At 43.0% G+C, this 24940-nt stretch overlaps 1 protein-coding gene across 3 annotated transcripts in view; it reads right to left on the bottom strand.

Moving 5' to 3' along the window:
* Positions 1-24940, bottom strand: part of RNF216 (ring finger protein 216) — a 132481-nt gene that overhangs the window by 57272 nt on the left and 50269 nt on the right. For all 3 annotated transcript variants that reach the window (XM_074965149.1, XM_074965147.1, XM_074965148.1), the window contains exons 5-13: positions 22333-22409; positions 17517-17619; positions 16538-16702; positions 15190-15304; positions 14741-14880; positions 13642-13692; positions 12370-12507; positions 10815-10963; positions 10232-10310 (exon numbers count right to left, since the gene is read on the bottom strand). In XM_074965149.1, coding sequence (XP_074821250.1) covers positions 10232-10310; positions 10815-10963; positions 12370-12507; positions 13642-13692; positions 14741-14880; positions 15190-15304; positions 16538-16702; positions 17517-17619; positions 22333-22409 — 1017 coding nt within the window. The remainder of the gene's footprint in view (positions 1-10231; positions 10311-10814; positions 10964-12369; positions 12508-13641; positions 13693-14740; positions 14881-15189; positions 15305-16537; positions 16703-17516; positions 17620-22332; positions 22410-24940) is intronic.

Genomic DNA, 24940 nt, shown 5'->3' with positions numbered 1-24940 from the left:
ACTGACTATTTTGCATTTAACAGTTATAGCATATGAAATGGAGGGCAATTGTAGCTATTCAGTCGGCACCCTATTAGTACATTAGCTTTCACATCACAAAGATTTCTACAGAGACAGGCTATATCTGGCGTCTGTTTCACGCCCGCATTCATAATCTCTTAATGGTGCACCCTAAAGCAGTGTTGCACGGGTAAACCACATGGTACAAATGATGTGCACTCTGCACCCACAATAGAAGCAGAGGAGTTCAGAGATTTGGGTGTGCACTCCTGCATCTCAAACCTCTGAAAGGTGAGAGATCTTCTCTTCTAATCCCTGCAGGGTCTCGAATATAAGGCCTCCTCCTCACAGCAAGGATTGCAAGAGCATTGTCTCTCCCTGCACAAGAGAGTTGACTGTGGTACAACCTAGGTCAGATTCACCTGGAAAACCCATTTTTTTCCTGAGAAGTACAGCCTATGAATCAAAAACGAAGCTACAGGCTAGTTATTGATTCTTCAGCTGTTTGTCTCCACATTTGCTTCCAGGTGAGACAATGATCACCCGTACACATGTTATTGTTACATTTCTAATATAGGATTGTTAGTTTGAGTGATGTAACAGCTATGGCTGCCCACTTCAACCCAAAAATGCGGAGAGTTTAACAGAACTCCAAATGACTGTTGGACTGTTAGTAAGTTTTTCCTCCTGCATTCCAGCAATCAATGGCAATTTGGCTGGGATTTATTTATTTATTGGTGGGGGGGGGGGGAGATGGAAGATTAGCCCTGCTTTATAGAGGGTCACAGGTGCCCATTCTCACTACTTACTTGCTTACTTATTTTTATAGGCCCTTCAGCTCACACATTGTCCCTTGCCAGTCACATTGCTTCGCTTTTGATGCTGTATGAAATACAAAAATCCAACATCTCATAAGGAGATCAGGTAAGTCACTAGCCCCCCTTCTTTGCCATACACACACACAAAAATGCAAATGCTCAAAACTGTTTATAAAAGTACCTACAAAACAGTCAAAATGCAGGTGAATGTGCTTGTCTTTTTTAAAACCTTTCTTTAATAACCTTCTCCCTTTTCATGAGAAGAGTGATAATTTTCAAAACTCTTCTGGCTTTAAAAGTTCAAATGACTATCCATATGGGATTCTCAATCAATAAGATCATTAAGATTAGCTCCTGAGCATTCAGAAAGGACAGTAAAGGAATGGGTAGGGGGAAAGATGATGGGGGTCATTAGCATAGATTCTTGGTTAGCTTTTTTTTTTTTTTTTTTTTTAAAGCTGCAGAGATCTTAGTAAGTGTCACTTCCTCTATGGAGAGGAAGTGAGATGAACGGTAGGTTCTCTCATATGAACAGTTTCCCCTCCACTACAATGATATAAAAAGGACAAGTGCTTTAAAAAAAAAAAAAAGTTAAGCAAGCCAGCCCCAAGCATGCTGTGACCAAATTAGGAAACAAACTCCACCGTCAGCCTCAGAGACAGACATTAGACACAGTGGCTTTGAATTAGCCCAGGAAGCCTGATGACTGTCTCATATGCAGAAACCTGTTTACACTAGTACAAAATGGGGAAGCTAAACACAACTTTGTGCTGCATATCCAAGGACATGCCATCCTGATGCACTTTTCTGAAGGAGGTAAATGAGCTACCATGATAGTAAGACTCCACCCAAATCCCCCCCCCCCCCAATATTCAGAATTACGTTTTCAAGAGCCGTTTTCAGAGTAACAGCCGTGTTAGTCTGTATTCGCAAAAAGAAAAGGAGTACTTGTGGCACCTTAGAGACTAACCAATTTATTTGAGCATAAGCTTTCATGAGCTACAGCTCACTTCATCGGATGAAGTGAGCTGTAGCTCATGAAAGCTTATGCTCAAATAAATTGATTAGTCTCTAAGGTGCCACAAGTACTCCTTTTCTTTTCAAGAGCATGACTAGTTAGTGCAAAACAAGGTGTGTCCTGAAAGTCATTCTGTCCTCCCATAAGTTTTATGGTTCTCTAGTGGGCAAAACTGAGGTAACGCAGCAGTGGTGGTTGTCATGGGGATCTCAGTGTGGGAGAGGGAAAGAGGAGATTCAGTTCTTGAATAAGGTCAGAATAATGTTTTAAAATTGGCCTGGGAACACTTATAGTCTTTTCCACCTCAGGACCAAGCCTAAGAACACTCCCATCAGCAGAGCACCAGAGAAGTGTGCTGGGGCAGGTCTGGGGTTTAGTCACTCACTCTTACTCACTGGCCTATTTCTAATCTTTACTCACTGGTTCAAGAGAGTGACTCATGGCCTTTCCTTTTCAGAAGTCATCGGATTTTAATGTCTGAAGTGGGGAGTGGTTCTCAGGTCTCTGAGCAAACATTAAATGCCTGTTCGCCTCACTATCTGCTCCCAGAACAAATGCAAACTGTAAATAGGGAATCTGCAACAATGAGGGGAAAATTTAATAAATTCAATGACTAAATAACTTTGGTTTGTACAGAGGTTCAGGGTTGCCTCCATGACCCTTCTAAAACATCGCAGTGATCACATTAAACTACCCCCTCCCTTTGTTCCTTATCATTGAACAGAAGAAACCAAGCATTGCAATCCCCCTTTATCTTCATGAGAGTGTCTCAGGGAAGGTGGGCTGAATTTAAGACAAATCTTAGGCTGCAGAAGATCCCCAGACTTGCCTCTGGGCAATCCTTCCCCCACCCAGTGAGTCAAAACAGTCACACACCCCACCTCTGTCAGTGGCAGTAGTTATAGTCCAGTTAAAAGATGCATGGAATGCACTTTCCATAGGTTGCCATACAGAAGCAACCACCCAGCTTTTCCGGTCCGGCATCACCTGACCAGAACACTCTTGCAACATAAAATAGTGATCCTGGGAATCCATCAGCTGATCAGTAACTAGTGTTCAGGGCAATTTTGCACTGAGACACCAACAAGACATGTAGAATCAGAGTAATTCTCAAGATAGCCAGACTATCTTCACCACCACCACATGATTCTGGGCTCAATGTAGCCACAATTTAAGTGGAAGGAATGGATTGCCTCAACTCTATTACTCGCATACCAAGTTTCCATCCCACAGAAGTCAGATCCAACTTATTGCCTCTGCTCAGTAGAGGCCCAAAGGACTGAGCTATAAAGGGAAGACAGCACTACCTCTTATGGACCTGAAAAGAGGTATTCTTTGGTGAGTGGTAGAAGAGAGTGTTACAATCATCTTTTCACTGAATGGATATTGCTATATATGGTAGAAACCAAGTACAGGAATAAATTGTGGTGCACTAAATTGCATTGACTTACATGGGCTATTTTTATACAGCCTGGTTGAAAGTTCCTGTTTTAGGAGGCTTTGGGTTAGATACACAACAGAGACTCACTATTTCACTGATCTCTGTCATCAGGTCAGTTTTTAAAACTACGTTTTACTTTCCCGCACATCTCGAGCGTACACCTTTCCTTTAAAAGCATTTCATACATGTACGTGTGAAGGGCCTTGATCTTGCAAGGTGCTGAGCAAACTCGACTCTCAGCAATTTCCCTGGAGTTGGACATTAAGCACCTTGGAGGATAGGTCACGTGGTCTGGTGCACACACTGTATTCATAGGTCGGATCTATTCCTTTAAATAGACATTGCTATTTCATGAGTGCTTTCTTCCCACCCTGTTATCTACCTTGCTTTGGCGCTTCATCACAAAGTCTAAAGGGACATTATCTGCAGAGAATACACTCACATTCTCCCCACCCCCCACCGGCCTTGATCCCTCCCTCCCACAGTCCCTTTGAGGAGCAGATACTGAAATTCCAAAGCTCCTGCTGTAATACTGCTGCTGCCAGTGCCGATAGCATCTCCCCTTGCCCTGCCTTCTGACTGCACTGCGGAGAGCACCAAGGCTACAGACAAGTTTCATTGCCCTTTTATGGTAGAAAAATGAATCGCCTGCCCAGCAGCAGAGTGCCTTAGAGCTGAGCGTAGACGACAGACGGAAACTTGCCATTTGTTGTGGTTTTGGCAGCAATATAATGGAGCGTGTTCCCATCTACACCACTCAGCTAGAAGGGTGCACAAAAGGCATTCACCTGAAGGTAAAAAAAGCAAATCCCTGGAGTACAGAGACATACATCCACTGAACCCCAGGGAACTGCAACAGAGGGTGGGCAGGGTCATTAGCAAATAGAATAGATAGCCTCAAAATGGTTCTACTGGACAAGGCACAAGTGAGCAGCAGGTTTCCCCATGAGAATGCGCAGATGCATGTGCGAGCGGACTCAAATTCTAGACTACAGAACACATGCATACTAAACCCCATCAGTATGGAAAGGAGCAAGATCTGCTGCATCACATTTCCATTCCTTCCCCCACCCCAGCAAATACTATTCAAACAGGGTGAGGGAATTAAAAAAATTAAAATGGGACTGGAGGTCACCACCACCACCAGGCAGGAAGTGGCAATATCCATCTCCAGCCTTGCCCCAACTCCCCGAAAAGCAGAGAGGCAAAATAAAAGTGGCAACTAAATCCGAATAAATACTCTCAGTGAAATACATAGAGCCCAGGCATATGAACTGATGAATAGGGAGTGACACGTAAGAGCATGGGACCTTCGAAATGTTTGCACTGCTGTCAGGAAGCTGAATGAGACATAGCAGACTCAGCAGCTGGGAAAAACATGTTGCAAAACAAGGAGAATTAAGCAATTCTCTATATGCACATCCAACTCAGAGGCATTTTGGACAAGCTTAATTTCTTTAAACCAGAAGAATTTCTGTCACTATCTTCACAAACAATGCGGAAAGAGTCCCTGATGCAGTTTAAGTCTTAGGGCCGTATAGGCATTTAAAGCTTAGCTGCCCAAACCTACGAAAAGCAAATGAAGAATATTGTTGGGTGGCATGTATTTGTTTCTAAAATTACATGCTCAGAGGGGGAAAAAAAGTCTACTATGGAATGTGATGTCACCTTGTGTTTACTCTCTGCTGGTGGGTCCTTTGCTTACACAAATATTTTCTTTCAGTATAGAAACCTTCTGTTGTAGGGTGCAACCAAGACATATGTAGCTTGGGTGGCATAACTGCTCTGTAGCAGATAGAGCTGTTTCCTACAGTAGTCCAGCATACCTCTGTACAGACCCCAATTTGAGGAGCAAAGCCCACTGATTGCCTTTGTAACTTTAAAGCTTGCTGATCATGTAACACCCTCTGTACAATGCGGTTCACGCCTATTAACACAGACCAGGGACGCACGGTTCGCACCCCGCTAGAAAGGGCCATGCTCAAATAGAGTTCGCTAGCAAAAGCTCTGTACAAGCTTAGTCAGAGTTTGAGTTCAATAGGAAATGAAGGTTCAAAGCAACTGGGTGAGCTTGTTCATAGTCACCACCTTCAACTCAGTCCTGGGAAGTCAGCTCCAACAGCAGCTTTAAAAACTTAGCCCTTCATAATAAAAGAACATCCAATAGTTGCCTTGCTGTAGCCAACGGAACAATACCGAAGATCTAAAGGCAAAGTTGTAGAAGGGTTTCCCACTAATGCAGGTATCTCAGAATCACCCTTTTTTCCAGCAGGATAGCAGAGAGTACTCGTCGGGCACATTCATTTCCTAATCACAGCCTCATTTAAAGGAGACACTACCCTGTGAAGAACAAGAGCCTGGAAGCTTTCAGCTCAGACGCAGTGAGAGTTTCTGCACTCTAAGAGGCACCACCCTCTAAACGAGGAAGGCAACCCAGTTTGTCAGGGGAGAGAGAGGCTCCTCAGTGACATAGGGGAGTTCAGAAAGCAAATCTAGGAAATGCAAGAGGCTACCATGCAGCAGAAGGTTCCCCTGTGGCTTTGAAAATATTCTGCTTGGTGTTCTGAGCTCCCCAACACCCAGAGGGACAATGCTGCTTCATGCATGTGTTATTACCATGGCAACATCTCTCACCTTCTCATCTTTTAGCTGGCTGGAAGCCCTGCACTGCTTTGTGCTGAGACTGCAAAGAGGGGTGACAATCTCCCCCGCCCACAACACAAAGGGTCTGTGATACCTGCAAGCACACCATGTAACACAACAGATTGCACTGCCTTCACACTCAGGGGTGTATGCAAGCTGATCATAGGGGCCACGCTGGGGGAGAAGAGGTTCTCTTTTCGGAGAGGAAGAGTATTTCCCTTGTGGATGAGTGCCTGCCCTTTTAGTTTTTGAAGTCATGAGAGAAATGCTGCTTGGTAATTTCATCAAGGGGCTTGGCAGCTTCAGTTTGGAAAACTGCAAAGACCTCAGCATGCCAAAACGCATGGGAAAGTAACATGCGTCATAAGAGGGCTGGAAGGTTCAAATGCCGCGGCTGCACAGAAGTCTGCTTTAATGTGAGGCAGCACAAAGGTGGTGTAATGCATCACCAGCACGGGCTAGTCCCACTCACATTCGGCAAGTCAGAGCGCTGCTGCAAACCAGACACCACTGTGTACAGCCTCTTCCTACACACATCATGTATGTGGCTCACTACAGAACGGATCAAATGCCTTGAAGTCGAGGTGGTTTAGCTTCGGCCAGCAGAGAACTGTATGATGGGTGTTAGCAGCTCCACAAAGCTAACTCCACCCAATACAAAACACCGACAAGCTCAATGCTTAAAATACAAGAGGACGTTCATGTAACGCACACAGACCACATTAAACGTGTACAAGCATCTTTTCTTTACTTGCAGAGTTGCTTAAGCTATGTTTCTCTTCGGTGAATTAAGCTTTATTATACGCCCTCCACCCAGCAGGTGACATTAAGATGCAAGGTCTGGACAGCTCACTAAGAGCCAAACTTCACATATCACAGCTGGAGCTGCAATGGCCCTGACAGATGGTGTAGACTCATTACCAGGGATACTAGAAATCCATTTGCCACGGAAAAATGTGGTATTTTGTCAGGGGTGGCGGGGGTGGTGGTGGTGGTATTTTTTTAAACAGAGAACTTTTAGTTTTTACATTTTGTGAAAAAATAACTATTTACTAAATTTTACCGAAAGTGCCAGTGTCACTTATTCAATGCACACAAGCTCCCCCTCTTGTGGTTGATTTTTGAATGCGCTTTAAATATACATAGCTAAACATACTCCAATAAACTGCTTCTGGCATATAGCGGTTACTCAGTGGCGTATAGGGGGTCGTGTTTTAATGCATCTCAAATTTCATTTCAGCCTCCGGATATGTGTAATTAAAGTTATGTAAAGATGCCAAAAAACTTTAAAAATCACCCCTAAAGACCATGTCACTGAGTTTAGCAAGGACAAATTTCATATTGATAATTAATGTGCTATTCTGTACTGTACGCAGGAAGGCTGTGGATTACGTTCAAAGGCAGACAATTGTACAATGCGTGGAAAGCGCTACACAAACTGAATGAAAAGAAATGAAAACGAGGCTGAAACAGCAGAGTCACTGACAACAGTAAAGAGACAACGCACTGTGACTGGATCATTCTATTAATTTTATTTTATTATAATGATTGATGGCATTGGTAGGCTTCAAACATTTTAAAAAGATATCAAGAAAACATTGTGTTTAACTGATACCTATATATTGTGACCAGGGAAACTAAAGGGAAAATGCTGATTTTTATGTTTTTTTTAAATCACAGAATTTTGTCATCACAGAAAACTAGGATCCCTGCTCATTACATGCTCTTCACATGCCCATTCAGTAGTTACTGTAGGCGACCGGCAATGCCTCCCTCTTACTGGCAATTCTGCCCATTGCTGATGTTAAAACTGGTTACATCTCAGCCACTAAGAGGCCTGATCATGTGCGAGAGATGCACAAGCAGTAGCCCAGCAGAGTGTCTGGCATGATGCCTGCATGCCTCAGGCTGGATGAAGCACATGGCCAAGGGATAATGCTTTCAACTCTTCAAGGAGTGCAGATTTACTTTTGGCCCAGACTTGAACCAACCACCCCTCTACAAGATCTTAGGGCAAGTTTTGGGAGAAGCCAAACAACATCAGTGTGAACCCTGGAATTGAGACCAGAGAGGCTGAGAGAGAAAGAGAATGAAAATGGTATGGGACCACTGGTACTCCACTCCCTGCCCCCTCACAAGGATCTTGTGTCCCCTCTGCTGAAACCACAAGGCTCTCATTTCATCCCTACCACTTCACTTTATACTTCTCCTCACTTTATGTTCTGCAATGCAGCCAAAGTCCTTCCAGCTAAGGAAGGGTTCCTTCCAGAGCCAACTGTCGTAACTTGCTGGAGGCACCACTGTTGATTCTCTGCAGCCCTTCCGATATCGAACATCCACTGCACTCCTGCATCACCCCACATTCCCATGCTAACCCTTTATGCGCCTCACTAAAAAAAAAAAAAAAAAGCTTCCTGCAAATGGGGATGTTAACAGGTGAAATCCCCATCATGGAAAGACACAAGATAAATGGAACTTGGGGAAACCATTGCAAGCACAGCTACAAAACAAGGACAAGTCCTCCCATTTCAAGAATTCTTCCTATTCTTCTTCCTATTAGGCCCAAAATTGTTTCTTTTGGAAGTAATCTTCTAAAAATCCTGATCGCCCCCACAGACCTCTGGCTAATGCACCAATACAAGCTGTTGATATCGTGGAAATCCAGTCCCTGTTTCAAGTACTGGCAAGTTAGCCTGAAATACCGTGATATCAGAAGAACCAGCCAATCAAAAGGATAGTGCATTTGGAGCACTGATCGACCTGAACACTCTGCCAGACCTTCATGCCATAACTTTACATTCTGAAAAGAATACCTGTACTTTTAAAAAACTGTAATATTCTTCAAACTCTGAATTCTGCTTACTTGTTGTAACCGGTGGGGTGGACCTGTATGGTTCACTTTAAAAAAAAAAAAAAAAAAAGAGGAGCGTTCTATTATTTTATCATGCAGTTTTAAAAACTGGTTGATTGTGCAAGTCATTGGTGCCACCTAGTGGTTCTCAGCCTTCCTTAGCCCACATGTAAGGATGCTGTAGTTTTCACTTGGGCTAGCAGTACAATTTCTCAAATGTTAACCGGTTGACATTAGTTCAGTGGGTCTGTAGCTCCAGAATCCAAAAAGCAACTGCTGATCCTTCATCAGGCTAGTCTTGCTCTCAGCTTCACAATGCTGACAATAATGTAATATTTATTCTTAGCAATACAAGTTTCTCCAAAAAAAAAAAAAAAAAAAAAAAAATTAGACTTCCAGTACAAGATGAAAAGGAGTACTTGTGGCACCTTAGAGACTAACTATCATAGTAGGCAAATGGCCACACAAAATTTAGAATAAGAATTCTCAGTGGCTACAGTAGCTACACGCATGAGTGCAAGTCATTTAAGATAGGAGCTTTTGTGATACAGACCATCCCATAAGAGTCCCTGATATCATGGCTTAGGTTGAGCAAGACTCATTAGGCATTAGAGCTTGGATACAGACACTACGCAGGTCTTAATTCACTGGCACCAGTGAGTTAGGAGGCATACTGAGAAAAAATTAAGTCCTACCATCAAGATTCTACAGGCATTTAGCACTCAGAAAGTCTCTGGAAGAAACTAAATCCCATTTCTCTACAGAGCAGATGCAGCACAAGCTGTCGCAGTTCAGGGTTTCCCCATTCTGCTCTGCCAGCGTACCTCTCCTCTGACCTGGTGAGACTACCTCCATGGCTCATTCTCCATCACCCATTCAGTGGCTAAGCCCGCTGCTGAGATGGCAACAAGGGTGCTGATTAACGGGTTTTGTGAAGAGTATGTAAATTTCCAGTCCTTTGAGTGGACAGATTTCGTATAAACCCTGCAGATGGTGACCTTCTGGCACTAACGAAGTCTGGATCCAGAGTGGTGACATCCAGCAACAATAGGAAGTGTCATTCTATGAGGGAATTTGATTTTGGTTTCCCCAGTTCTCTTCGAGTTTCATTACAGTTAGAATGGTCATAAAAACCAAATGACATTTTAAAAAGACCCTATTACCAGTCCATTTTAAACTCATGCTTAAGTATCTTGAGAGACATTACTGTGCAACCATCTCCTAAGCGGAGCGCACAGAGCAGGATTTAACCAAGTCTGTATTAACAGTACCCTGAAATGCAGCCCTGCCTTTAATCACATGCCTTACCAGAAGACCAACAGCCACCTTGGCAAGAATTCGCTCCCTCCACCACACCCCTGTCACATGCACATTTCATACCCCTAGCAAAACAGAGCAGCCCTCAAGCGCTATACCTCAAAACTCTGAAAGAGACGACCAGGTAAATATCAGCCCTTTACCTTCCTGCAGCGAGGGTTGGGACAGCTGAACCGCTTCACATCGTTGTCCAGGAGTGCCGGGAAGTTACAGAAAGGACACCTACAGCACAAGAGAAGACAACATTAACATCCTATATTGAGTAACTCTGTTGTAACAACTCCACACGCCCCTTAACAAGGAAGTCAGCTATGGCCTGTCTGTCAAAAAAAAATTCAATGACCTCAGCACTGCCTCTTTTCTTCCTACAGTTCTCTGATTGCAGCCCCTCTTTGTGTCCCAAAGATCACGTGCTCAGTGCTGCTTCTAGACTATTTCACACAGAGGATTAGTGCAGAGCTGACAAACCATACGGGATGCAACGCTCTGATTCTGATCTGTTTCTACGACCAAAGAAAGCTAGCGTCTATTAATAAAAATATTCACAGGTAAAAGTCAGATATCTTCGTTACAGACAGCCTTTAAAAAAACCCAGCTGCCTTGTGTTACCAAGCCAGCTAATGTTTTGGGCTACAGAACCAGAATCTACTGCAACACTAGGTGTCAAACTACCACTTGTTCATCCATTTCACAGTATTAACCCACTTTGACAAGCTGGGAACTTACCTGACTAGCTCATCCGCACAGGCAGCAGCCACCTCTTCCTCAGCTTTCCGCTCATAGTATTTACACAGGATGTTCTCTGGGAGTACCTTCTCCAGCTCACTGGTTGGGAATGAACATGTGCAGCTCCCTTCCATGCAGCTGAGCTCTGACTACATTGGTGAAGGAAGAGAAGAAGAGACAAGGAAAGTTCATAAAACATAAGGCATCACTCAATTCTGCTGAATCAAGATTGATTCAACAGAACTGAGTGGTCTAAGACAACGAAAATGTTGGTATTGAAACGGACATTTCCAGATGTGACCACAGCAGATGACTGCATAAGTGCAGAGGTGGAAGGGGAACAGATAATAATATATCAGACAAGTGCCATATACCGTGTAAACACTCAGCTATCAAACATGGTCAATCATTTTGCGCAGTGGCAATTTTCCCACAGAAGGTAGATCATTAATGGCAGAATTCACCCTTTTCCAATATTTTGAAATATTTCTCCCTTATGAACAGAACAGTGACATGGTTTTATAAGATAAAGCCTGCTAAGTGTATACTTTTGTTGTCGCATCCAAATCACAACCCCCATGTGGACTTATTTTAAAAGTCACAGACATTCAGCTATGCATTAGTGTTGCTATACCACTACACTGAAGTTCCTCCATTTCAAGCTGCATCACAAGACATGGTATATACTAATATCTATGAATGTATAGATATTTAAAAGCTAAACAAAAAAATGGAATTGGAACACTACAAAGGAGAATCCCCTGGGTCTTCACTCCCTGCATGCCTCAGAGCAGCGGTTTTCAAACTTTTTGAGCTGATCCCCACTTTGAATTACAATTTTTGGTTGTACCCCCCCAACCCAGCCCAAAAAAAGAGGAGAGTCGGGGGTGGAGGCGGCACTTCCTACCCAAGCACTGAAGCCTGAGCCCCGCTGCAGGGGCTGAAGTCTGAGCCACCTGGCATTGCAGCTTGCCCCCTCTCCCTCCCACAAAGGTTCCTCCATGCCCCCTTAGGAGAGCGAACCCCACAGTTTGAAAACCTCTGCCTCAGAGTTCAAATCTTGAGTCCCAGCCACCAACCTACCCCACTGTGCAAAACTGGGTTATGGCTCTGGTTTGGAAGCAAAGACATCGGAAGAAAGTGAAAACACTGTCTTTCTTTTACTCACCCCATTGAGCCTGGCTACTGATACGGGCAACTGCATACTTTTGGGAAACATGTTGCTTGAGAACCTTAATTCCGCTTGCTTAACTATGTAACCTTAACCATGCATTAATAATTGTTGTGCATTTAGCACTGCTAAGGAGAGTTTCAATTCAATTCAATGACAAAGATCCCAGTATGCAGTTGTTAGCTATCCGCAGGAGGGCAAGACAAATTTGGTTTTTTGCTACTAAAGTCTAAGTGTGTTCCACACGACAGAACACTTCATAAGACGTGCAGTTATACCAAGTTCACAAATTCCTCCAGCATAACTACATACTTCACATTATTGATTACATGAACCTACACATGCCTCCATCCACTTTTCATTCTCTCGTTGGGACATGCTTACCTTCCCAGAGCCAAAGACTGCCTCCTGAGCATATTTGATTAGGCACTCCTTGCAGAACAAGTGACCATCTGCACACTGCGTCAGTTCTTCAAACGCAAATTCTCCATAGCAACAACGACACTCGATCATCTGACCATCCTGCAACCATTAAAAAGATTAATTCCCCCACCATCCAACCCAAATAGCAACAGCAATAGGCTACTGCAAATATATAAATGAGACACCCATAAAATTAGCATGTGCGGTTGAGACACAACCTTACCACCCTGTCTGAGACTCCCAATAAGCTGAAAGTGGCATGAGCATTTCTAACAAGAATAGCTACAGTTTGTAACAGTCAAATAGTTGCTTTGTTTAGAGTTTAAATTCCCCAAGAAAGTTAAAAAACGGAAGTTCTAACCACTCTCTAACAGACTGCGATGTAGGACAAGCCACCGTTGTAGCCAATTACCAAACCCATGCACGCTTTGGTGTATTTGCTAGTCTGCCTAAGCGCTAAGAATGAGGGGATTTGAATGACAGAAGAATAAAAGTATCACTAGAGGGGAGGAAGGTAACAGAATGCACCGTTCACATTTGGAGACTAGGATTCAAGTTTAGTGGCCTGCAACTACCCCAAAGGATATTTATCCATATCACAGGTCAGGAGTATGGTGCATTGGCAGCAGTGTTGTAGAGGAAGGGACGCTTGCACAGTTCCTGTCTCTGATACGATGGCACTGATGGAACTAGGCATGGTCCCTTCCTTGTAAAGGCCAATATGCACTCCAAAGCTTAAAGGTAATGGATATTGAAAGGAAAAGGTAATTCATGGCAGCTGAATAGAAGTCCAACCATCATCTCTCTTAATTGAAATGGAAAGGCTTAAGTTTTCAGATTTCTAACAAGCCCCCCATAGCGAATGGAAGAGAAGCCTCTCCAAGAATAGCACATCTGTTTTAAATTGTCATAATGTGTGTAGCAATGGCAACTCTGATTACTAATCTACTGCAGTGCTGGCACTGGCTAATCAGGTTATTAGCAGCAACCAAATGAGTTACTACAATTCATTACATGCATCAATACTGCCTTCCTGGACTCAGCTGTTGGTAACCTTTTCTAAAAGCCAGGCCAAACACACACACACACACACACTCTAGGGGTTTTGCCAGCTCAGCAAAAACAATCCTACAGCAAATGAATGGAGTATGTGAGACGCCAGACAAGTCAGCTTAGAAATAAGGGAGTAAATGCAAATACTTATTAGAAAAATCAGGTGACAGAGCTACTGACCTTCTGATACTGCTCCTCGTTCATCTGCAGGGCAAGAAGGAAGTCTGCATGCTGACAAAGACATGTGCATTTGTAATTATCGAACTAATAACGCTCCATTCCAGACACTAAACACTTTTATGTAATCTTAAGATTTAAGCATCAGAAGTATGTTACACATGACAGGCTGCCCACAAACTGCTCAACCTACCATTCCAATTCCAGTTACCTATCAAGCTATTTAAGACTCTGCTCTTAAACCCACCACTGCTATGAACCAGATTTCAGACAGTCAGCAAATTCAGGCTCTTGCAGACCCAATGGGCAGAGCAGATACCAGACTGAAGGGCTTTTACAGAGATGATTGAGAGCATCTGCCTTGTTTTTAAAGGAACACCATCAATTTATATAAAGTTTTTAAAGCAATTCTTTCCCCAACAAGTCAGTGTTAAGATATAAACTCAGTCCTTTCCTAGAATACGAGCAGCAGAGGCAGTTTGTAGTAACGGGTGGCAGGTTTCTGCTTTGGCAGACTTGGGTTTGAGTTCTGCTTTTAGTTTCAATGTAGGTAGACAGAGGAGTTCTACAGATAGCCTAGCCTCCAGAAGGTGAAGTGGGTAGACAGATTGCCTTGTAGGCACAACAGGGACCATGCTTGCTAATTATAGAGCTGTATTCACAAACTCCAAAGGAAGTCTTACCATTGGTATTGTGATGAAAGAAGGCATGTTACTGCCAAACGGAGGAGGTTTAAAGCTTTCTAGGGCAGAGAATGAGCAGTCCTAGAACTCAAGGAGCAAAATCCAACCACACTTCTCCCCTGGATTAAGGAGGGTCCAGAATGACATTTTAACTTCAGCTCAGCATCCCAAATCAAGTGAAAATGTGAGCTGTAAGGAGATTACTCTAGGCAGAAATGGTAGTTAGCTGCCTACGCATGTAGTAAGCTCTGACTAGGTTGCTAGCTTGGCTATTCCCAAGGTGCCAAACCACAGCTCATTTCTAAAAAGTCATGAATGGGAACTGGGAGGAGGGAGAATTGATATTCAGTGTTTTGTTCAGGTGTGTGTATTTATGCAGGAGACAGGCAGACGATGAGGGCAATTCATGACAGTCTCACCTCTGCCATCTCTTTAATTTTCTGTTCATAGAACTCCTGCTCCAGTTGCACGGGTGGGAGAAGCGAGAGCCTGTCGTAGGACCTGTAGTGCCGTCTCTTGTTCTCCAAGAAGAACATCCGCTTCTCAATTTTCACGTCACCTAAAGCAGGATAAGAAGCAGGATGAGAATGGACTGGGCAGTGAGATCAAAGCTCAGGGTGTTTCCTTAGCTATACCTGTGACACGACAGACCACTACTCATTATACAACTTCAGAGTTCAGAAGCAGTACTGTATCAGAAAGACACATTATTTATTCATGAATACCATCATATCTTCACATCTATACTAGACAGTGGCAGAAAACAGAGGTTTCAGGGTCAGAGCACCTAACAATGGTACCTTCTGTGGTGGGTAAGCTCTGCTTGCAAGATGCACACAGACTACCATAAACACCAGCTGCTGCTTACCTTGCTCAAATTTGAAATCAATGTAGGAAAACTGGTTCATTTCTTTCCTCCTTTTTCGCTTCCCACTGTTTTCAGGAGACAGCTCCTGCCATTTTTTGAGGGCATCAGAAAAGGCCTAAAAAAAAAAAAGAAAAGAGGAAACAAGGAAAGAGGGATGTTAACACAATCATTCCAGATAAGTCTCTACTACTCTTTGCAAGAAAACAAGAACTGTGTGTGTCCATTAAAGCGCTAAAAATTCACAGGGCCTTCAAGTCTGACTTGAAGACAGGGCAGCAAATGCCTCAGAAATAAGTCTGCTTCTCCTTCCTTCACTCATCCTACCACCGTAGAGACATGGGGAGATCACACTGCGTGGGAAACAGAGTGCTGTATTGCTCAGGCGCAGAGGAACGATATACAACCGCCCCTACAGTGCTATCTACAATGCTGCAATGCCAGTGCCCTGAACGTAGTGGGTACAGTCTGTAACACATTCTGAAGAATGTTTTTGCGGGTAATCTGTGAAGGTTTTAGGGCCATATCATGCTCTCTCTGAACTCAACTAGGAGCAAAACTTTTCTACTTAAGCATTAAGCTAGTCTGAGGGGTGAGGTGTTTAGTCTTATTTCAATGTTGTGGTATTAGATGGGGGGGAGGTCTAACAGTTTCAGACAAAACTGGTCACTAGCCAGCAACAACTTAGACTAGGCTAAGATAAATGTATTGCCCATTGAACTCACTTTCTTTGAGTTGTTCTGCAATTCTGCTATACGGATATTCTTCTAAAAGGAAACTACCATGCGAGCTAAATCTAAGGGGGCCAGAATGGCTCAGCAGCCTCAACCAATTCTTTATAACCCAAGTGATTAGAAAAAGAATGAGTGAGGAGAGAGGGATCTCATACATCAGCTGTAAGTTACACAAGGGTCTGATCGCATCTCATTGTTACTCATCTAATTTAGGAGGTGACACTCCGTTATGTTTAAGTTGTGTTTGTATACAACTGACATGTTTGTCTTAAGATTTGGTTAGCATAGGCTCTACTGGCAACTACACCTCCTTTTGGCCATGAGGCCTGGAATATTCCTCGGGACAGGCTATGTTGTATCACCACTAACTAGCCAGCACCCCCAATAACTCTGTATTCTGGGAGAAGCATAACAGCATCAGCAGCAGGATGGGATACTTCAGAAATTTCACAAAATCAGCCATTTCCTACCAGCCACTGATCTGAAGATCAATTGCACTCCAAATAAAGGAGCATTTTTAATACTAGCCGATGGTGCAAACAAAGGCACCATGCTTCCCCCTTCCAGCGCCAGGGATAGGCAACCTTGGAAAGAAAAACAGAATCTGACTGAAGAACCTTTCGTGTGATTGCATAGTGTCCCTTGAGTTCATGTAGTGCCCACTTGATGTCCTGACTGCTTAGCATTTTGAAGTCGGCCATAAGGAGGTCAGCTGCTTGGATAAAGCATCGTTGATCAAGCGGGGCAAGTTTGGAAAAGTCAAAGTAGTCCACTTTAGGCACCTGGAGAGAACATTAAAACAGGAGTTAATGCAAGCCTGACCTTTTAAAAATAAAAAGGTTTTCCTCTTTCAGCAGTGATGAGCGAAAGCTGGCAAGATCACACAGAACTAAACTGACTGTTCTGAGTGTGTGCGCAGTGTGTGTAGAATTAGGTTATTCTAATGATCAGTGGGTTCATCTGAGTAGGATTAAGATTTGCTCTGTTCTCAGAAGCATGAGACTTAATCTCTATGCCGACTAGCCCATGTATAACCATTTGAGATCTATTTAAATAAAAGAAAAGCAGCCAATGGGGAGACAAGGAACCTTTCCAGTTACTTTTGATGGAAATAAAGTGGGGAAATACACTGAAGCAGCTAGCCAGTCTAGTGGCTGAATGGCAGTGCTCCAATGCCACACGAGAAGAAGATTTGAATTTCAGTCTACTTCATACTCAAAGGAGCTAGGTATGTAGAAGCACTCCATATTAATATCAATCACCTACTGAAGAGCATTGAAGGAGTTAGGGTGCTTTCCGTTTCTCCTTGATGGAAGGAGATTGCGTGTGGTGCAGTCTTGTACAGTACATTTGAAGGGATAAACTGGCAAGAACTAGGAATGCACAATACCCAATGGAAGAAACCCCTTTGGAAGTCATTTTACAAGCATGGTTTGGATAGAATTACTTATATTACAGATATACCAAATGACCCCCAATCAGGGATCAGGGCTTCATTGCACAAACGTACTGAAAGAAAAAGCTTTTACTGAAAGCAGCCCAAATCGAATGCGTTTGCTGGGATGCATATTAGATATGAAGACACTTCTCACTTGCCTTTGTCTCATCTTGGCTGGCGAGCAGGCTGCTATTGGGATTTAAGACCACTCTGCCTTCCTTCTTTGGATAATCTGGATTTTCCAGAAGAAAATTACAAAGTCTGCAAAGATAAGTGTAGTTACTTGTGGGTTTGTGAGTCCACATCCCAGCATACATTCTTAAACTTTAGAATGAAGTGGGTTTTTTACCCACGAAAGCTTATGCCCAAATAAATCTTAGTCAGTCTTTATGGTGCCACCAGACTCCTTGTTGTTTTTCTGCATACAGACTAACACGGCTACCCCGATTTTCAAATTTAGCTTCTTCAAATTAAGAAGTTCTATGGATATGCTACAGCTGGGCACCACAGGCTAAAAGGCGGCATTTCAGGTTAGAATAAACTACCGACAGGATGATTTGAAAGACAAATCCACTCGCTTTTATTTATTGTTCAAACATTTGAACATTCTTTTACTTGACCCTGAAGTTCAGTTCACACAGATGAGTTAACATCATAATTATTTCCATATCAGAAAGGAGATGGCAAATATGACTTACGTCACTACATTTAAGGGCAGCTATGGCCAGAAAAGTGGCCATGTTAAATTAGGCACCTTCTTTGGGTACATTTCAAATCACTTTTGATTTCAAATAAAAAACATTTACTACTTTTTAATTTGTGCTTCATTGTAGAACTAACAGCACAGAGATTGAATAGGGAAGAATAACAGTCATCATGCATGCAGCACAAGCTCAAACCCAGTGGTTGCTGTTTCAGCTAGTACAAAAACACCTTTTGAAAGTTTTGTTTTAAGATTAAAGAAATCCAAGAGCACAAGGTGTTGCACCAGCCCTGCACCAGCCTTTCCAAGCCAGAGATCTGTTTCAAATCTTGGTTTCTTCTCTGTTTCTGTGTGAGGATAGATGGAGGTCGGAAGATTTAACTATGTTTAAACTTGGTTTGAATATGGGTTTCACTGCAATAAGGTTTAAGTCACACAGGCACTGTCTAGACCATGTTAGGAACTGGTTTAGCTACAACTGTTTAAGGCGTATTTAAAATTTGTTTGTTTTAAAAATAAACCACATACTTCACTCCAAGTCCAATGCAGCAGAGGTTCTACTACTACCGATCACGAATTTGGCAGATGAAAAAGTTTCAGTTTAGCTTAACTAAAAGCTTTTGCTCAGAAAAGGCCATGGCAAACAGCTCATCAGGGCATATACGTTGCAGAGCTGTGAGGAGAAGATTTCAGAACCTATACCTACAGAGGAAATGGGTTGTAGTGATCAGAGTAAAGGACTGTGAATCAGAACTCAATGACATATTGCCAGCTCTGTTACTGAGGTTATGACTATACTGTGGCAAAAGACCCATAGCATGGCTGTGGCCGGCCCAGGCCAGCTGACTTGGGCTTGCAAGACTGAGGCTGCAGGGCTATAAAACTGCAGTGTAGATGTTCAGGCTCAGGCTGGAGCCTGGCCTCTGAGATTAGGGTAACCAGACAGCAAGTGTGAAAAAAACGGGACGGGGTGGGGTATAATAGGCACCTATATAAGACAAAACCCCAAATACTGGGACTGTCCCTATAAAATCAGGACATCGGGTCACCCTATCTGAGATGCTCCCACCCCTCACGGGGTCTCGGAGCTCAGGCTCCAGGCCAAGCTCAATCATCGGTGCTGCAATTTATACTCCTGCAGCCAGAGCCAGCTGACCTGGGCTCTGAGACTCGGTGCCGCAAATTTATCGCAGTGTAGAGACACATGCCAAAACTAGCATGGCCAGTCAGGGTCACACAAACAGTTCCTTAGTCTCTCCATCCACACAATGGGATAAAACCTATCTCAGAGGTGCTCGGAGGAACAGTTAATGTTTGTAAAGCACAGAAATCTTTGAATGAAAGGTGCTAGATAACAGCCATAGCATTCTTCCTAGCGCCAGCCAATGCTAACAACTCACGTTTGCGATCAGAAGAGTGGCTTTTTTTAAAAAAGCCAGTTCAAATGCAACACTTTCCCACCCTCACAACTCTCACAATCAAAGCGAAGAGTTATATTAGGCACCGACATATTGACCCAGAAAATAAGCTCAGTCAATCAAAAGTGTCCGCAAATGAAAATTTACGATATATGGTACCCTGCTAAGTGGGATGTTTACATTTTATCTGGTATGTCAGAGGACATTTTTTAATATGTCCGTCTTAGAAAACAGCTTCATGCCACGGCATTGTATGTATTTGACAGCACTTGCCATTTTTTTAAAAACTGCTGATGTCCAGTGAAATGGAAATTTCACAGAGCTCAAGCCAGAGCAGCTGAAATGTAACAATTTTAATTGTGGAACAATCAGTTTACATTTTAATTATTCTGTATATGGTCATTTGGGTGCCTAGAATTTTCAGGGAAGTTAACCTTCAATATGCCTAACAATTAGCTAAATGGGCCCCTCTATGCAGTGAGCATGCTGTAGTGTACCTGCACCAGAGGACATCAAGCCCGTGAAGAGCCTTGTCACAGCCCAAATCTGGCCCCTTTTATTTATTACATTTCAGCTTGACATGCCATTGAGATGAAAGTGCTCTTGTAAGTAAGGCTGATCAGTGCTCTGACCTGCTTATTCCAACACAAAAGATGTGATGACAACCCAAAAGATAGCTTATTAAAAGGAATAAAAATACAGGCAAGAAGCCTTTCTTGACCCGTCAGTCACCCATGCACTACAGAGCAGATATTTTTGAGTGCCTACTGGATAAACACCCACTCACCTCATTTGTCCTAGATCAATAGGGTCCTAGAAGCTAAAATTGGAGTTTAACTCTATTGAACCCTTGCAGGATAGTATGGGTAATTTGACTCAATGATAGGAGACTGATGGGGAAAGGATGCTTCAAAGCATGGATAGGAAAGTGAGAAATTAGTGGCTTCTATTAGGGAAGCCAAAGTCCCAAACTCTTGTCTCTGGTGGAGAGATCTTAAAGCACAAACAGTTATTGTGGCAGACTTGGAATTCTAGGACCATTATGTATTGAACATCCTAGGTTCATTGCTGACTGTCCTAATTATGGTTCCACATAACTTGTAAATTCATGCATCCTGATATTGTTCAATTCATTATCTTGTTTAGCCAGGCAAGAACTATCCTCATATAAAAGATTGTGAACACTCCAGCCACTGACCATTATTTTCAATTTTTGCTTTGCTTACTAATCAGTTTTAACATGTTTTAGACTGTGAAAGGGCATCTTCAGGCCATACTGATAGGCTCTACGCTACAGACCCATGCTGATGAAGCAAAATACTTGGAGCCACTTCCTCTTCTTTCAAAATCCTGCAACTTATCCAGTTCTGCTGATACCAAGACATTAGACTCCTCAACTGCCCAGTTGTCAAGATTTCAGCAAGGAAATGAGGAAGAGGGTGGTGCTGCGTTAATGAAGGACATTGTTCTTTACTCAGTGTTCAGTGGCATTTTGATCCTAGGGTGATCAAGAGAGATCTCAAATACGGTGTTTAACATAGAATAATTTTTCTGGAGCCACCAACGCAACTGGCAAAATAATTTAACAATCCTCGGACTGGTTTTACTTGCCAAAGTTTTGCTCAAGTTCTAGGCTACCAGCAACTGATATTTATAAAGTTAACACTATCAACCAAGGACACGTTAGTTTTGTCATGTATATAGAAAATATTTAGAGAAAAATCTAATAGGATATGCCACTGCAGTGTTACGGAAAACCGCATCAAAGCATCAGGTGGCGAGTCCAGGACATAGTGTCAGCTTTATAAGGAGTACACGCCCAGTTTGTCACAAGCTGGAGTGCAGGAACAAACAGGAAACTCTTTTCAAATCAGATAGGCAAAGGAAAGTCAAGCCCATCCACTGACTTTTTTAAAGCAACAGGGGGAGGAAAGCTAGTAATACATCAGAACAGTCTGTAAATATTACGGGTATAAACATGAAGGATGGAAAGAAACTATCTAAATGTCTATTTAGAAGCAATGGAATATATTTAAGGAACTACCAGCTTGAGGGAATGTAACAAAACATCTTCCTGAACATGAGATCCTGTAGGCTGCGGAGTATTTCCCAGGGGAAGGAATGGAAACCTCTGTGCCAGGACATTCAAAACCAGGCTGAATAATGTCCTAGAAAAATATTTTGCAGAGCACAATCCTGCATGACCTAATAAGACTTTTTAACTTTGTGATACTAAGAACATTCCAAAAGTGAGACGATACAAGGTACCAACATACTACTCAATTTTGCCAAGAACCCAGAAAAGTATTATTTTAAGCGCTACTTGTACCTGAAGGGGTATTTCTAACGTAGCGAGAGAGCTTTAGGCGTTCTGGACTAATTCAGTCTCCTTTGAGCAATGCTTTACAAAAAAAGTCGTCTCTGTGCTTTACTGCAGCCGAGACACCTACTGGCATTTTTCTAGAAGTTTGTTAGTAATTACACAACTCTAGCTGTGACACAAAGATTTGAATGAATAGAAAAGCTGAAGGCAGAATATTTTTCATATTACCAAGAATAAGGTTGGTGGAGCTAGAACGTAATAGCAGCCGGTTTTGCTGAGCAGGGACAATGCCAGGAGTGGGGGAGGCTTTGTTTTCAAGAAGGGTTCTGTTACGATTAAGGAAGGATCTGTGCTTCTAGACACTCGTGGCAATGCAGACTTCCTCCCCGGCACATTTTGAAGCAATATGACTAGGGTCAGGACAACAAATCTGTGACTGTAGCCAACTTATTTGTTATTTCATGAACAAACAGTTCCATTAACCAATTTACTGCTATGTGAGAAGCTCGGACTCTCCGCTCTGTACTTACACATTTAGGTCATAACAGTTCTTGATGTGAATTAATTCCTCAACATACTCTTTCCTCACATCTGGGAATCTTGCTTCCTACGGTGGGAAAAGCAAGAGGTTTGTTATATTGGAAATTAAAGTAATAGAAAAAACCTAGCAGCAATATCAGTAGGAACAGAACATATATAACTTAGCTAGCTTGTCCCCTCCTTCAGGTGTCAGAGCATCTTCTATGAGAAAATTTAAGCTTAACCAGCCTGGAGAGTGGCAACTATAGAGTTTAGGTTCCCGCATTCACTATCTACTCACCACACCCACCCATCCCTTTGCACAAGAAGTTAGGCCAGCTACCCTTGGACACACTGGGGGGTGGTACTGAAGGAAGGCTCTATGAAGCAAGTGTAGCTATTGTTTAACAGTTTCCTGTCCTAAGTAGTTTAATCTTTTCTGCTAAGACACGCAACGCCCTGAAACACAATCAGTAAAAGGAGTGCACTCCAAGCACCCAGGTGTCTGTCAATGCTAAGATAAACCAGAACTGAGAAGACCGAACATTTCTTATAGTTTTTGTACAAAGTTTTTCCAGCATTTTCCTTACAAAAGGCACCACCCTATCCCTAAAGGGATAGGGAGAGTAAACCTGATCATGTACAGCATTTTGACTTGCAAGACTGTAAAAAACCATAGTAGTTCAAGAACAAAAGTCAACTTTATGTCATGTCCAAAGTTAAGCCCAAAGGGAACTGTGAAGAAGCACAAAGGGATCTCACAAAACTGTGTGACTGGGCAACAAAATGGAAGAAGAAATTCAATGTTGATAAATGTAAAGTAATGCACATGGAAAAACAGAATCCCAACTATAGATACAAAATGATGGGGTTTAAATTAGCTGTTACCACTCAAGATAGATCTTGAGGTCATTGTGAATAGTTCTCTGAAACTCAATGTGAAGCAGCAGTCAAAAAAAGCTAACAATGTTAGAAACTATTAGGAAATGGATAGATAAGACAGATAATATCATAATGCCACTATATAAATCCATGGTACACTCAGACCCTGAGTAATGCATGCAGTTCTGGTTTGCTGGAAGCTGGGAATGGGCGACAGGGGATGGATTTCTTGATGATTCCCTGTTCTGTTCATTCCCTCTAGGGCACCTGGCATTGGCTGCTGTCGGAAGACAGAGTATTGGGCTAGATGGACCTTCTGTCTGACCCAGTGTGGCAGTTCTTATGTTCACCTCATCTCAAAAAAGATATATTAGAATTGGAAACGGTACAGAGAAGGGCAACAAAAGTGATTACGGTTACAGAACAGCCTCCATATGAGGAGAGATTAAAATATGCCAGAGGATAAGGAGTATTTCTGCCTCCAGATTGTAGCACAATCTGTTATTGTTGCAGAGCTTAGATGACCGCTCCATTCCACTAGGCATTGTGCACATGAAGTAGAAGACCATAACTGTCCTGAAGGGCTTACAATCATAGAAGACAACACAGAAAAAGGGTGGGGTAAGGAATATAAAGCTATAAGCAAAGGATGGTTTTCCAGTATCAAGTTAGGGTCATAATTTTATGTTCTTATTATAGGCAGTCCTACCAGCCCCACCTTTTCCTAAAGTTATCTGACACTCCTTCCCCATTGTATGACCCTGTTTTCAGTTGCTTATGAAACTCTGTAAAACTGTTTGTGATGAAATTTACATGCCAGCCATCTGCCTCTGGCTAAGTGTTTTGGAAAATTTCAGCCAGAATGGTTCAGCATCCCCAAGAACGACGCTAAGGAAAAATACATTTTGCCCATGTTAAAAGATTTCTGGTGACATTTTGTTTCAAAACCCCTGGAATGTCCATGCTTTGGAGCAGGAAACTGAAATCTGGCAGGGGGTGACCTTTGTGCCTTTTTCCATCCCCATGAAAATCCATCCAAATTTGGCCAAATAATAAGTTTTTGGGGGGGTTGGGAGAATTAGGAGGAGGAGTCAGTTTGCATGTGGGCACATGCATGCTCATTAGGCACTTGCTAGAGCTTCACAGGTAAAATTCCCAAATAATCTGTCTGCACTAGGCATGCTCCAGTTTGCATGTGGGCAGGACTTCCCCTGCAATTGCAGATCTGGGGGGCTGCAGGCTGGGCCAGGGTGAGGCATCAGAAATGAGCACAGGAAGCCTGTATCTCCTGTGCTCTGAATGACACCCTCACCCCTCCAGCTTAGCCTAGGCAGGATGGAGGAGAAAGTTGCCTAATTTGAATGCAGAGGAGACAGGAGCTGGATGTGGCAGGGGATGGGGAGGGAAATCTGGAAACAGCTGTGCAAGGAGACTGGGAGTGGGATGGGAAGTCTGGAGAGGTGAGACTAGGATTGGCTGGGCAAGGAGATTGGGACAAGAAGGCAGGACTGGGACAGGGCAAAGAGGATGGGGGAGAAGGAAGGGAGTCAAACTTGAGGGAAACGAGCAGGACAATCTGTGCCCACTAGAGAACACACTTCTTCAGAACTGGGAACAGAACCCAAGATTCCCAAGTCTCACCATTCCTCTGCTGTCAGACATCTGTGAAAGCTACTGGCAAAGAGTCTCATCCACTTCTAGTGCTGGTCCACATAGAGAATGACAACCTTCTACTGC

Source organism: Natator depressus, chromosome 10, assembly GCF_965152275.1.
Source record: "Natator depressus isolate rNatDep1 chromosome 10, rNatDep2.hap1, whole genome shotgun sequence".
In the NCBI taxonomy this organism is placed as follows: domain Eukaryota; kingdom Metazoa; phylum Chordata; order Testudines; family Cheloniidae; genus Natator; species Natator depressus.
Note: the sequence above shows the minus strand (reverse complement) of the source record. Positions and strands in the feature narration are given on the sequence as shown.